The sequence below is a fragment of the Electrona antarctica genome (assembly GCF_951216825.1).
Source record: "Electrona antarctica genome assembly, chromosome: 13".
Lineage (NCBI taxonomy): Eukaryota > Metazoa > Chordata > Actinopteri > Myctophiformes > Myctophidae > Electrona > Electrona antarctica.
The window spans coordinates 16,904,538-16,920,261 of NC_136794.1; the positions used below are offsets into that span (position 1 = coordinate 16,904,538).

Genomic DNA, 15,724 nt, shown 5'->3' on the forward strand with positions numbered 1-15,724 from the left:
CATAGCGACACCACAGTAGGGATGGAACAAACATACTGGTTAAGTGTAGAACAAGTACAGAATTATTTGGTAACATAACACTAATTAAAATAGTAAAACAATATAAAAGACATTATAAAAGAAGACTTGACATCCAAGCTGTACCTCTGCACCAACTGCAGGCTGGTCAGGTATGTGCATAAGCCATCGGTAGATATAAATAGAGGCATAGTAGGTATCATGTACGACTGTACGGTATAAAATATAAATAACCCTAGCCTAAAGACTGACCTGGCCGTCTGCACGTGGGACTCACCAGGTTAGCATAACATGTATTTACACTTGTGCTCAATGTCACCATGTCGGGTCGCTTCAGTGATCAGAACACAACCTGTCTCGTCTCGGGGTGCATTTACACTAGAAGTGTGAAAGTCTTCATTTCATTGACAATGAAAGGAGAGGAGTTCAATGGGTCCATGTTACATTAGTTAGATCACTTATTCTCAACATGTGGTACGTGAGGCCCCCCTCTGGTGGTACCCCCCCCAACGATGCCGACGATGCGTTCACAACGGATCACAACAAGCTAAACGGTGGCAAGATTCTAATAAACAGCCGCGTAGTTAAAATGGTGCAATCATGGCTTAAAACTGGAAGTATAAAAGTGTGGAAGACAAGAGCAGAATATTTTTACCAGCAGCACTGCGCGTAGAGAACGAAGTGGGCGATGTCTCGAACTTCTCACTAGCAAGGTGTGTGTGTTTCTGTGTCTCTTTCTCGCTGTATGTCTGTCGTGTGAGAACTGTAACAGTTAAAGTGCCAGTTTTATTGTTACCATTTTAACATCAGTCATGGAGCCCAGGGACCCCCCAGGGTCTTTGCGGGGGTTCCAGGGGGTCCCCAGCAAATGGCTATGCAAACATAGCACATCTACAAGCTTGTACATCTGCTATTGTTTTTAAAACTTTCCATGAATCATCTCTTCTGGGGGTCCCTGGCACAAAACATTTTAACCCATTTTGGGCGGGAACCCCGTTTGGTGTTAGCATTATGTTATGCTTTAGCTATTGAAAAATAGCAGATCTACAAGCTCATAGCGCGCCACCGAGTGGCGCACTACGAGCTTGTAGGTCTGCTATTTTTGAAAAATCGAACGTAGCTTTTTCAGAAAACTGTCAGGGTGTAGAAGACATTTTTAGAATCTGATCTCAGGTCAAAATGGGTTAAACGGCGTACGCTGCCAAATACATATCCATTTGGAGTCCTTGACTTGAAAAGCTTTGAGAACTACAGAGTTAGGTTACGTTAGTCTCTGAATGTCTCTGAAGCATGAAGTTGGGAGTGAGAATGTGATTGTGACGCACAGCGCTCACCAGGCAAAATTAACAGTGAATGATGCTCATATCATTAATATAATGTTGTCAGGAAGAGACGTCTCTATTGTAACTTTGTGTTTTTTGGTAAATGAATGTCCTACTACTGCTACAGCGCCACACAAAAACAGCAGATCTGCTATTTTTGAATTTGACTTCTGAAAAGTAAAAGTTTGTTTGACATATGAGGTTTACACCCGTGACCCGACAGACCTACATTGTTAAAATATATATAATGTTTGGGGAGATAATTTGAAAGATAATTCTGCACAGTTCAACCAAAGAAACCAAAATAAAACCTGAATGACTTTGCTGCTGGATCATGTAACTTCTTCCTTTATTCTCTACTACTGCATGCCATTGCATGCTGCTCTTGTGTATGTAATGGAAAGTCAGGACTATTATGAGCATTACCTCTCGGAGCGTATGTGCCATGTGACAGGGCTTGACACGGTTGCCCGGGGCAAGTAAAAAAAAATGGTTGGGCAGGGCAGGTGAAGGTTGCTACCGGGTGGCCCGATCGGGCAAGTGTGCATTTTGAGTGCGGATACAACCGCCTTAGTTCGCTATAAACACAACACGAGATATATCTGGCTCCTCCTCCGCATCTTCCCCTGCTTTCTATCTCTCTCACCATCACACACACTGTAGCACGCGTGAACTAAGTAGCTGCCTTCGATCAGCGCGATGCGCGATGAGAGCTCCCAGCTAAATCTGCCATGAGTTTTCTTAAGCCCCACAAAACAGGCCAACAGCCTGGGAAAGGGTAAAAAATGCTACGGACAGTCACAGAGCGTGACGATAGAAAAAGTAAATATGAGTCAGAACGACGTCAGCGAAAAGTGTGTCTGGCGAGTTTCCATGGCTGCTGCGGTCCTTTGCTGTGACTTCCCCAACATTGCTGACCGGTATGTTCAGTTCAGTCAATCGGTAAACAATCTAAACATGGTATCATGACCACGCCATAACCCAGCCAACCACCTCGCGAGTCGCCAAAAAAGTTAAGATGTCTTGACTTGGCTCGGCCCGAGCAACACTATGCGGCGATGCTGCGTCGTACGGCGGAGTTGCCCGCTTCACAACACTTGGGATACGATGCGCCGCGAGCTTGTGGATCGTTTGTTTTCGCCACACGAAACCGTTGGACCACAAAGTAAATCTCGCAGAACAAGCACACAACACATCAATATACATTGCCTGCCTGCCCAGTGTCAACAATACCACCACTGGTTGGTTTATATCCATAATGTATAAATGATGGACTTAGACTGTTATTCGTCTCAACTATTGTGTTTTCAGAACGTCGTCGTTGTTTAATGGTTGCCAGTCATTCAACACTCATCTCACGCCGATAGTAAGCCCATGGGATGTGTCCTCTGAATGGAAGAACAACTAAGAGAGCTACCTCTATATGTTCTTATTGTTAAAATAAAATGCTAGTATTTACATAACTTGATTGGTTACTGTAGCCGATTCCTGTGACTTAAATAAAAACAGTTTTCAAACTGGGAAAGGAAACGTTTCAAGCATGCAAGTAGAAAGTAAAAATTCACACCCGTGTGAGGGGCGCTCTTATCTTACAACATCGAGGACAAAAAAAACATGGACAAAACAAACATTAAACTCTGTCCATTGTCAAACACATTTTTAATGTTTGTCTAAGGAAAAACAAACATTAAACCTGTATATAGGAGGGCTCTAAAAAAAAGGTATAATGAACAGTAATGCAACATTTACGATATATTTTGGGGGCAAGTGGCCATGAGCTGAGGGCAAGTAGAACATGACCTGCACTTGCCCGACGGGCAGTGCCTCTGAGACAGTGTGTCAACCCCTGATCATCATGTGTGTTTTGTCTGTGTTTACAGTATCAGAGAATACATGCAAATTGTGCACTGTGTGCATCAGAGAAAGCACACGTCAGAGACAGATTCAATTGATTTGATGTCGGTTTCCGGGAAAGGCTTGAGCAAATAAATTGCAGACCCTTGTTGGGCTGGGCTCGAACATCACGGGCCACGGCCGGGGCTTTGGGCCTGTGCAGAGCTTTAATTTACATTTGTATGTAGTCAGGTGCCATCCATCCAATCGCAGTCCGATCACGTGAGATGCATATTAAACCATTAACCATAAGGAAGAACCTTGACATGAAATAATTTGAGGGGCGCTAGCCTTTCCTATGTCCAGCTTGTAGTGTGTGGTTTTTAGTGTAAACACAAACATTGCCTAACACAAACATTGATATGTTGTATATATAGGGCAGCTTTCAACTCTCAACTGTCAGTAAGAAGTCGGCGATGATGTACGATGATAAGAGCACCCCTCACTTCACACGGGTGTGATTTTTCGGAAAACTGTTAGGATTTAAAGACATTTGTAGAATGAGGTCGTCAGGTCTTAATGCCAAGGGAAAAGAGGGCCGTATTTTTGGTGACAAAAAAAAAGCTGACTTTGATGGAGCATTTCAGGTAAAGAGGCCACAGGCCGGGGTTTGGGGGTAGCGAGTTCCCCACCACCGAGGTAGGGGGGATTGAGTCAGGCTGCTGGCTAAGCATAGGCAAGCCCATGCATCCCCCCTTCATTACCAGCATTTCTCTACACACATTTCTGTAAAAGGAAAAAAAATAAACTTGGGGGAGGAGGGGGGGGTTTGGGGAATGAAAACCAGAGAAGAATGACTCATGTTCTTCTCTCACTGTCGACTGTCGCATTCTCTCTCTCTCTCCATCCCCCAGAAACAATGCTCCACTCCCGCCTTGACATACATCAGTTTGTCTAGATAGATGTCTGTGTACAAGAGGACACGGACACTTGGGACTATGTCGAGTTTCGAGGAAAACCTCCTCCTCCTGCACAGATTACTAAAAAGCAGCAGACCAGTGACAGCAGAGACGTGGGCCACTGACAGTGGACTGCTGTTTACTGGCTAGAAGAGCAGTTCAGTTGAGGCAAACGGGACACATACACAGAACTCCCCAAACCACACCCTAATCTCTCTCTCTTTGACAAACACTTCCCTGTGTGTACGCACAACTAGAATGAGGTGCATGCCAACATGTCCACAGAGCACAACCACAGGCTAACACATGTGACTGACACACACACACACACACACACACACACACACACACACACACACACACACACACACACACACACACACACACACACACACACACACACACACACACACACACACACACACACACACACACACACACACACACACACACACACACACACACACACACACACACACACACACACACACACACACACACACACACACACACACACACACTTTGGCAGTCCAGGCATTCATTTCCAGAGACTCCAGAGCCATGAGTCAGCAGGGAGAACATCCAAACACCAGTGTACTCCCTGACCTCAGGACAGCCCAGGAACACACAGCAGTATCTTCCAAACTGGAAGCGTTAATTGTAGTAGCTGATCTTAGATCTGTGCCCCACCTGACCCAACACTTGCACGGTAAGCAGCGTGGCTGAGGCCAGAGTGACATGGCTCCATGCCCACTATACAGCTCACTGTCTGTATTGCATTTCACTACTGGCCGGCCACACACGCACACACACACAAACAGAACAACCCTTGCTGTAGGTAGCATCAACATGCCCAAAGGTAATAGAGTGGAGTCCAACAGCTATTGCACATTTTAATTGTTTATAAAAAATAAAAAACCCACAATAATTGTATTGCGGAAATTTCAATTATTGTAAAATTGTCCTCCTTGGGGTCAATTTGCTTTTTTGTCAAGTTGCATATCTGGTCGGGTCTAGAGAGAAACGGTCTGGTGGGTGCCCAGTGCCCACCCCTGCAGGAGTGTGTGTGGAAATGACCAGATCAAGTTGTGGATTAGGCAGGCTCTGGCACGATTTACATTCCAAATAGAAACCAGGCTTCCATGCCGACACATTACGACATTATCCCCCACAAATAGTTATCAGATTCGTAGAAAAACTATGGATTTAATACTAAGCGTTTGTGTTCCGTACCCTCAACAATGTGTCCAGTGCACACCATCAAAATAAAAACAAGAATCCTAAAGGATATAACGTGAGTGCTGGTATTCCTTTCGACAGTCTGTATCTTCCAGAACCGTGCACCCGTTACACTATTACATGGAATTACTCAACTGAGTGCTTGCTGTTGCTTTCTTCTTCAGTACCAGCCCTGTTCCATGAACTCCAGGTAAAATTACGTCTGTAATGCACGTAACTCGAGAACCGTTCGCCCCACCGACTTCAAATTCGACACACGCGTTCTCCCCCTCAGGTAGTGCAGTGCCCAGTGTCGAGTCGGTCGGACCCACGGTTGTCCAGAACCGCCACAAAAGGCCTCTGCCCGGGCTCTGGACAGGGCCCCTGCCCAGGCTCCATATATTGAGCTGGCCTGTTCTGACATCACAACACTCCATATTTGAGCATGCCTGACACAGAACTCCATATGTACGTGTGCACGTCTGTGATCAACGTAACTTGAGAACCGTTCGCCCCACCGACTTAAAATTCGACACACAGCCGGGCACCAGTCTAGTATTATATAAAGATAGGCTACAAATGGGTGAAGTCTTCCTTTAATGGTAAATTCACTTCATCCAGAAACCACCAAAGAGAAACAATCGGAATAAGTGCTTCATACATGCTGATATTCTCTGTTGATCTGAATATCAAAAGGTTTTATACCACCCCTTTCAACCATTCATTCCTTCACCATCAGACCGGAATAGTCTCTTCCAATTTACATGTTTACATGAGACATTTTTATTCTGATTGAGCCATCATTCTGATTATAGGTTGAATAGGGTCCATATAAAAGCACTCACTGTTATGCTCCATTAGCATGACTTGTAAGAAACCATCCTGTAACAAGGAAGTGACAGTTTGCATCTCTGAGCAACCAAAATAATATACATGTCTACATCAACAGATCCATGTTAACAATGAATCTATAGGTATATCTCTAGGAATAGACTATGTGACAACCAGGTATAGTCTGGTGACCACCGGAGAGACGGGTGACAGCCGGAATGTAGACGGCACCAGGATGAGCAGTATGGGTTAGCACCCCAGCCTGTGTCCTCCGTGAGGAGGAAGCCCAACAAACCCCTCAGTGAGGCCTTTAGGAGGGCCATTCAAGCCGCAAGCGGAGCCCGCAGCACCACCTTCTTGCTCGGGTGGAGTCTGCGGAAGCATTGCGGCTTAGGAATCCACCACTCCTGAATGAAGTGTCTGGTGCTGGGACAACCCACAGAGCCTAGTCCTTCCATGCGCCAGAAGCGTACCTACCAGCCCTGGCAGAGTAGTTCTGGAGTAGTTCCAACGGATTGTGTGGCCTTGGTCTTTCCCTAACTGACTGATCGAGGGTAGCTACTGGGACGTAAGTCGGGACTTGATCACCCCGGCTGGGTCGCCTGAGTGAGGGGGTATGATGTTCGAGAGACCCGAAACCCCGATGACTTTGGGATACAAAAAAACGGTAATGGTGTTTTTTTATAATTTTTTATCCCACGATTTTGTACCCATTTTTCACCCCTGTGTCAATTATCTAATGTGATCCTGGGCTCTACACACCCTCTGCCAACCTAGTCCCCATATATGGGGGACATGGGGAGAGCAACAGACTTGAACTCATGCTTCCTTCATGCCTGAGTGTCCAAGTTGCTCCTTTTCACCTGACAGGGGGGAGTTTCCCTGGTTGGACGTAGCGCGTGGAAGGAACACGTTATTCTAACCAGTTCCTTTCCCCTCCATCAGGCGCCCCGGCTGGCCAGGGGGGATGGTTTTAATGGTGGTTTTATGGTGTTATTTAACACAAACGGCAAAATCCAGTAAACACTGTTGTAAGGAGATGTATAGAGCAGCTGTGGGAGTATACAGCAGCTGCATGTCTCTCAGTGCAGTGACATTCTGTGATTATTTGTCATAATAATATTTAAATATCATTTTCGGCCAAATACAACGAGACTGAGCGTTGGGGGGTGCGTCAGCTAGGCCAGGAGGTAACAGGGGGTGCACAGCCTAAAATATATTGGGACCGCTGCAGCCTAGGCAGTAGGCAATGCGAATTCTGAAAACAAAAATTAAAACTAGCTGTTGCAGGTGTAAAAAGAATACAGATTCCGTAACTTCATGGAATATTTACCCCTAAAACGTATACGTTGTTTACAAACAAGGCACCAGAGATCAGTATCCGTGCTGTGAGGCACATTCGGCTATGACTGCTAGATCCAAACACCGGAGCTTGCGTTCCCTGGAGCGCAACCTACTTACAAGCGTGTCACTGTTGTTTCAGCATGACTTCTATACTATAAAACACTACATTTGAACAAACGACTTGTACTTGAAAAAACTACTATACGGGCGATAGATGTGTGTTGTTGTTCACTGTTCAGAAAACCAGAAAACTTGAAGCGGGCGCTGTTGTTCAAGCCTTTCTGGTCTGCTGACAGAGTCTCTCGATGGTTTCTCATCAACAATGAAAGAACAGGGAAACCAGGGCCCATAATTCAAATCGATATAAAACAAACTAAAAAATACGAATCAAACGAAATATTAATTAGATATGCCTACATCACGTCGCAGAAATCGAACACATATAAGCAAACATGAGAGTTGCCAAATATTTATTTTCTACCCAGAAACCTGGAAATACACAGAAATAGCTACAGAAACCACCTGCAAGCTGCTCGCCATTAAAATTCACAATTAAAATGAAGAAATACTACAAGAGAGTGCTGTACCGTGAGATATTGGCACTGGTGTGCCAATATCAGCACACCGGTGCCACAGCTGCCGTTAGGTATTGGAAACAAGGTGGATAAGTTCAGAGTGATCGGCAGGGTCCACTGATCAATCGGTCGGCTGGCAGAGTGGTCGATTAGCGCATGAGCTCGATAAACGAAACGAATTCTGCAGACACATCTGCATGCAGCCTCGTCCGAGTGGCTGCTGTGGAATGTTAGTGCTCCCCCTTGTGATTTTGCCATTCTACAATTCTACAATACTTGAAGTTGGTGCTGTGGAACAGAGGAACGTTTTCCTGGCAACATTGGGGAAATGTACCACATAGGGGGTTTCTGCACATACCGTTTCTGCGTATGGCGCTTTGCTTGAACACGGTCATGACTCATGTATAAGATAACAGTCAGACGGCTCACCTACTCCTATCTATATTATTAGATTAGATGCATACTGTAAACGATTGTTTTTAGTATAGGTAGTTCAAATTTGTATAGAAAGGCCTAACCAGGGACTGGGGTTGTAAATTAGCCATGGCTATAAACCCTATATGTACAACGCAACGGTTTCATGTTTTTACAAAACTTGTATTGTCCCTGTTAAATAAACGTATATACAAAAAAAAGAAAAAAACTGGAACACCACCACACTGACAGACAGACACACACACCCACCCTTGGTAATAAGGGTTTTCATTTGTTATTGTGGCCTGCTTTTATTATATGGTATAATGTAACACACGCGTCACACAGAGGTCGGCCTGGACGTTTTTGAAATTTTTAGGTAATTAACTTTGCTCAGGAAGCTCTCAGAAGTCAGAAGGCTCCCATTTCTTGGCTGAAATGTTTACAAAAAAAAAGAAATATGCGCTCCTCAATACCACGTTGATAATTCTTCTGTGCTGATTTATTGGCGGGGCTTCATTTTCTCTTTGGTGGAACCGTTATCATTTATGTTTAGGGTCTAATGTTAACAGAACCATAGCAATAAGCTTGATTTGCAGAGGCATGGCCATCTCTCATGATGAATTTCAAGAAGTTCTGAGATGTGTGTACTTGCCTTTTGTTTTCAGGTGGGGATCAGTGTTGCGAGAGAAATAAGCAACCAGGTCTATGAAAACAAGCCTAAAAAGATGTTACTAGGCCAAATGAGCACTATTGGCTACCAATAGCAGATTACGATGCGGCGTGTTGTGAGCTTGTATATCTGCTTTGCACCAAATACACCCTTGACATGAATATGTTTGAGAACCAATGGTTTAAACAACATTAGGTAGGAAGCCCAAATAAGCAACTACACTTGTACACACACTAGGAAAAAGCCCCCAAAAAAACGCAACCTGCAACTGCCAATATTTCAAGCAACATTACAGAAAGACAAACCCAAAATCGCTTAGAATAAGCAGACACGGCTACTGGTGGGGGTGCCGCTGGTCTACATTGATCTGCCGATTACTTTGTGTTGCTGCTGTGTACAGTATTTCGGATTGTAGAATACGCTGCCTTCCGCAAGGTAGTAGCCAATGGAGAGGAGGCTATTCGCCCCGCATATGGGACAATAGCTTGGAAGTAGTCACTCGAGTACAAGTTATCCATCCCACATATGGGACACTCACGGCACAGAGCAGTGACAGTGCCGTGTAGAGGGAAAGCAGATGGAAGAGTGAGAGGGAGCAAGTAACAGGGAGAGAGAGAAACGCAGTTGGACATTACGTCAAATGGCTCTTTAAATCTTAATATCACACAATATAATTAGATTACGTCTTCTGTTATTGAGAAAATGCAAATAACGTTAGTTTGGAATTGCAAGTCGCTAGCATGCCATCAACCAGCTAAACTCACTTACAAGGCTCAAAAGACTATTTTATGGGCGTCCCCAGGCCACATACCAACTCCTGACGAGCCAGGCTCATAAAACATTTATCAGATTTGTCATTTGGCATGGCTGTGGGACAGTACGCGAGTGAGCCTGTGGTCTGCTGTTGTTAAGCACATTACATGAACATTTACAATTTACATTTTCTTCATCATTGGCACACACACGTGATGCATGATCATGCCAGTGCAAAGTTAGCCAGCAGTAGCACAACGTCAATAGCCAGCTAGCAGAACTATTCTCAAGTGGGCAGAGACGGCAGCACCTGCCGTCAGCTGATGAAGACAGGACTGATAAAGCTCTACTCTCACCTCAAAACAAATCAACTATCTGAATGATATACTGTACAGCAGTGTCAGCCATCAGCTGCCCAGGTCTGTACAAACCGACATTATTGGGAAAAAGTTAAAACCCATACTGTATCAGTCGACCACTAATTAGAAAGCCTCTCAGCCAATCACAACGTGAGGTTGTATAATCTGACTATGGTGGAATGAATAAACTCACCTCTGTGTGTTGGCGGATGGGGAGTTCTTCAGTCTAGTGGAGTGCATGGATGGAGCTCCCAGCACCACAGAGCAGGGTGGAGTGATGAGCTGGTGCGGGCTGCCCGTGTGTGCGAGCGGCGCTTTGGCTCGTACGTTCCTGGAGCCCGCGCCAGCGACGGGATTCCCGATATTCCCAAGGTTGGCCCGTCCGTCCTTGGCCTCGTCTCGTTCCTTCTTCCCTCGCTCCTTCTTGTTGAAGTGTGTCGCTGCTGCTCCCGCCGCCGCTGGCCTCTCCTCTTGGACCTCCAACATTCTCTCTATGTCCTTGTCTGTGTGTGTGGGTGTGCGTGCAAGTGTGTGTGTGTGTGTGTGTGTGTGTGTGTGTGTGTGTGTGTGTGTGTGTGTGTGCGCAAGTGTGTGTGCGCAAGTGTGTGTGTGCGTGTGAGTGAGAGAGAGAAAGAGTAGGTAAGTGAAAAGAGCAATAGGAAAGGAGTCTTTTTTGTTTGTTTGATCGGTGCGTTATGGGTGAAGTTTCCCCAAGGGGCTTTTAAAGCCCTTGGGCACCCTGTTGAGAGGAGAGAAAAGACAGAGAATAACCATTCGTTAATATAACAAAGCTCACAAGTCATGTGTCCAAACAGTAGTATGGTATGGTCGTGGTGTCCCTCAATGTAAAATACAGAGTGTTCATGTAACTCTTTGAGGGTGTAAAATGCCTCAAGACTTACATATATACTCTTGATTTTGCAGTGTAGATTGATGCAGCAAGAATGATCAAAACTACATTGAAGAAGCATACAAGAAGCATGGCTTCTAGTATGTGTGCACGCGTGTGCACACATACAAGTGTGCACGCAGTTAGTTGAACATCAAAACTACATTGAAGAAGCATTAAGAGGAAGTATTGTAATCTTGAACCAAGCTCTCTCTCTCTGTGTGTGTGTGTGTGTGTGTGTGTGTGTGTGTGTGTGTGTGTGTGTGTGTGTGTGTGTGTGTGTAGTACTACACAGTACACACAACATGCTCCCCTGGTAATTGCATGAGAATCCTGTCTGAGAGAGCTGCACAAGTCAGTCAGATTTATATTGTCATCCTGAAAATATTTAGGAGCGCCTCCAAAACGCTCTAACATTGTAACTGGCTCCAGAGTTCCCCTGGGAGGTGGGGGTTGCATGGGCTGCTGGGAACCAGGCGAATACACACAAACTCTAACTATGATAGTAATAGCAGTGGAGCTCATCTCTCACTGGTCTACGAGTGTTTCCCTGTGTTTCAACAGTGGGTCGGACTCTTTTTTTTGGCGTTTCCTACAATATTTCTTTCAGAAAAAGGACTTGTGAGCTTGTAGATTGGCTAATTTCGCGATAAAATAGGGCTGCCGCTCAAGTGGTTAATTCATAGTGTCTTCTGTGCTGATTATTGTTGACCATTTTCATAAGCTTGGGTCTCGAACTGAAATGTTTGGGAAATGGTCTACACAGGATAACCTAATTCACACCTAGCCGATCAATATGGAACCATAATTATTTTTTATTATTTAAGTTGTTTTGGAAATAAGAAACGTGGATGCTGAAACAGCACTGAAATTACTTTGAATTTCAGAGCAACCCCACAGAGCATGGGGTGCCTAGTTGCTCAGCTGGTTAGTGCAAAGACCATATGCTATATGGCCATTTTAAATGTTTTACATGTTACATGTACTGTTTATATTGGTTTTTATTCTTATTTTAATAAAGTTGTCCTTTTCCTATGTTCCCCCCCTGGCCCCACACATGTAAAGCGTCTTTGAGTATTAAGAAAATCGCTATATAAGTCCCAGATATTATTATGCTCCTTGAAATTGTGAAGACCTGAGTTTGAATTAGACTGTTCTGCATTGTCTTTCATTTCTATCCTCTCTCTGCCCATTGTTTCTGTGTCTCTACACTATCCGGAATAAAAGGCAAAATAATAACTACGAAAAGGTACAGAGCATGTGGTCCGAAATGATCTGCGGTTCAAATTGCCATGTAAAGGGCATACCATGTTGTCTCTGTCGGCCCGAAAACTTGTCATTGGTTAAATATTTATAGAACCCACAGACACTTAACCACAACCACATTCAACCTGGTGTCGCTTATTTTCATTACAGGTGAAAAAACTATATCTAGATACAAGGTCCTAAGTCACACTTCGATGCATATTGAGCTTGTGCACTGGCCAGTTAGTGTACTTCTGCACGACATTGTCACGCAACTATGTTAAAGGGGAGGCGTCCAAAGGCGTCCTGTGGCACTGAGTGAGTTAAAAAGTATAAATAGGGCATTTATAGCATTTTGATACATGCACACATGCGTCAAAAGAATAAATAAGAAACACTGAACATGAACGTGAATAGATTATTGGGGACACGTTGATTTCAGAGTGTTGCGTTGTTGGCTAATCATCCAGATTCAACTGCAGAAGAAAAGACGGAGAACAAAGGGGGAAAGGGGAAGAGATGTGGAAGGTGGAAAAATACGTTCAGTGTGAGTGAGGTGCTGGGCTGGATAACAAGTCCTGATGAGGATCCACTTAAGTCAAAATGATGCTGCCAGTAAAACAACTGAATAAACATCTTAGTGAGTAAGCCAACTATTTTATAATTTGTCGTATGTATGGCTGTGGCTCCCCCAAAATAGAAGATTTCTGGCACGCAACACGTCCTACCACATGTATTAGCCATCACGCTTTCTACTCAACATGGAAGAATACTGGCAAAGAACACCAGACGAAGAGGATACACAGATATTAAGACACACTGACCATACAAAAGACCACCAGACGAAGAGGATACACAGATATTAAGACACACTGACCATACAAAAGACCACCAGACGAAGAGGATACACAGATATTAAGACACACTGACCATACAAAAATGGTGAATGATGGATGTGATACACAGAAGAATAAGTACACAACCAATATCAGTATCAGCTACATAGTCCATTTAGCTCCTAGTTAACTAGCCTAACTAGTTAACTCAAGTGGATTCAGCCAAATGTATACCATCACAGCATAGGCTATACTGTACAAGGTTACAAACTCATGTATTGTGTGCATGTGAGCACACATACAGTGGGACCTGTCAATCACCCACTAATTACAGCACACACACACACACACACACACACACACACACACACACACACACACACACACACACACACACACACACACACACACACACACACACACACACACACACACACACACACACACACACACACACACACACACACACACACACACACACACACACACACACACACACACACACACACACACACACACACACACACACACACACACACCTCTCCACCTCCATTAAAAGAGCCAGCGCTGTCTATCATACCAAACATTAGGCGCTGCAGCTCGCTCGCCCAAGTTAAATGGGAAGGCCGCATAATGAGCCGCTGAAAATGAGTATTTTGCCTGTGATATAAATATGGGTCTCCACATGAAACGAGGGGGAAAATAGTTCAATTCAATTAGATTTGGGTTTTCCAACACGGGTGGTACTGGGAGGGAGGCACTTTGCCTCATGCTTATGTAACAGTCAAGGCAGCCTGCAGAGAACAGAACCTTCCCTGGGTTCTACGTCACCCAAAAGCCTTCTAAAGAGACTCTTATGGGGGAGACGGAGGCTTTAAGCCAGTGAAGTGTCTTAGGAGCTTTTTAGAGGTATGGGATCATCAGGAGGAGAGAAACCCTGACCTTGCTGCGAAGATACTTTGCTAATTTGAAACTTCCACCTCCCAATACGACACAACACTGTAAGACAAACCTTGGCTTGACAAAAAGAAAAAAAAAGAAAAAACAGATGCCAGTGCACGCACGTGCACGCGCACACACACGCAGATGCACAAAATACTCTCCTCCCTGCTCTTAGCCCTGCTGTTGGCTGTAAAGGGCCTGCTGATGTTTCAGCCTTATTTATGCAAATCCCATTTTGCAGCTCAGCCACAACAGAGTATAGCTCTCCCTCTCCCGCTCGCTTCCCCGCTCACTCGCCGTCTGCTCGGCCTCCATCTCGAGAAATTCTTTTTAACCCACTATTTGTTCAGTGCAATATCCAAAGCACTATTTTCCATCCCTGCTCTGTGTTTTTCTGCAAGACAATGCCCAGACACACAGCCGGCTGCGAGGCACCGCATGGTCTCTCTATGCAACATGGGAGCTCTCACAAAACAGAAGGGCCTTTCTATCTCCTTACACAAACACACAAGTTGCATGTAGCAATTCAAATCTAATTACACATAGACGGTAGTCTCCATCCAAGGGCTCCACATTAGGAACCAACTGCGCTGCGTGGTCAAAGACACCACATGATGTCCTAAAAGTATCCGTTTTGTTTCTAACAATTACACACTGAAGTATATATTGACATTTACTGTAACCTGACAAAAAGGCATTTATCACACATAGACCATATCTATGGTTTCATTTGAGGCGGTAACAAGTTGTGAGCGCACACTTCGTGCGCAGTTCAGTTCGGCAAGTCATAGACCGTGACGCATGATGAGCATGCTTAGGCACCGCCAATGCCCGTGCTCCGAAGCCGCGATACGTCACCGACCCTACCCCTGCGTTTTCAATTCAGCTCTGTGGTTTCCCTTTCTGTGATGTGCTGGCCCGAGAATATAGGAGAACAGCGGACACACAACATTCACAGGGTAACAACAACACACAACCTGCCCAGCACAGAAAACACGGTCAGTGGCCAAAGACACAAAAACGTGGCACGGAGAAAGAACAACTCGGGCCGTGCGGCGTTAGACGGCAAGATTCTAGTACATCATTTTATTGACAATAACTGACTGATACATACAAAGAAATACAACCTCGTCATTTCATGAGTTGGTCTAGCCTCATGTTTAATTAATACTTGAGCGCTTAAGTAAGTAACATCAGGCTTTAAAGTGCAGGACCAACATTTTCATAGTTTCTTTTTTCAAAATGTTAAATTTGTATTCATTGTCTTTATAGTTACACTAGTCCATACCCGACTGAGGATCTGAGCACCCAATATATGTGCAGTGTGGGTTATGCGCTGTGGATTGAAAGTAACTTCTAACACACACACACACACACACATGTTCCAACAGTTAGTTCTAAGTTACACATGTTCTAACAGTTCTAACACACACATGCGTGCGAGTGCGTCCCGTGGCCGACTGGCCGTGTTGTAGAGGCACAGTTAACACACACACACACACACAAACACACC

The 15,724-nt window shown here is 44.7% G+C and overlaps 1 protein-coding gene across 4 annotated transcripts in view; it reads right to left on the reverse strand.

Annotated features, from left to right (window-relative positions):
* bcl9 (BCL9 transcription coactivator) overlaps positions 1–15,724 on the reverse strand; it is a 36,466-nt gene that overhangs the window by 11,383 nt on the left and 9,359 nt on the right. For 3 of the 4 annotated variants that reach the window (XM_079518956.1, XM_079518954.1, XM_079518955.1), the window contains exon 3: positions 10,493–11,038. In XM_079518956.1, coding sequence (XP_079375082.1) covers positions 10,493–10,785 — 293 coding nt within the window. In that variant the 5' untranslated portion in view covers positions 10,786–11,038. The remainder of the gene's footprint in view (positions 1–10,492; positions 11,039–15,724) is intronic. The other variant, XM_079518957.1, reaches the window with a different exon arrangement.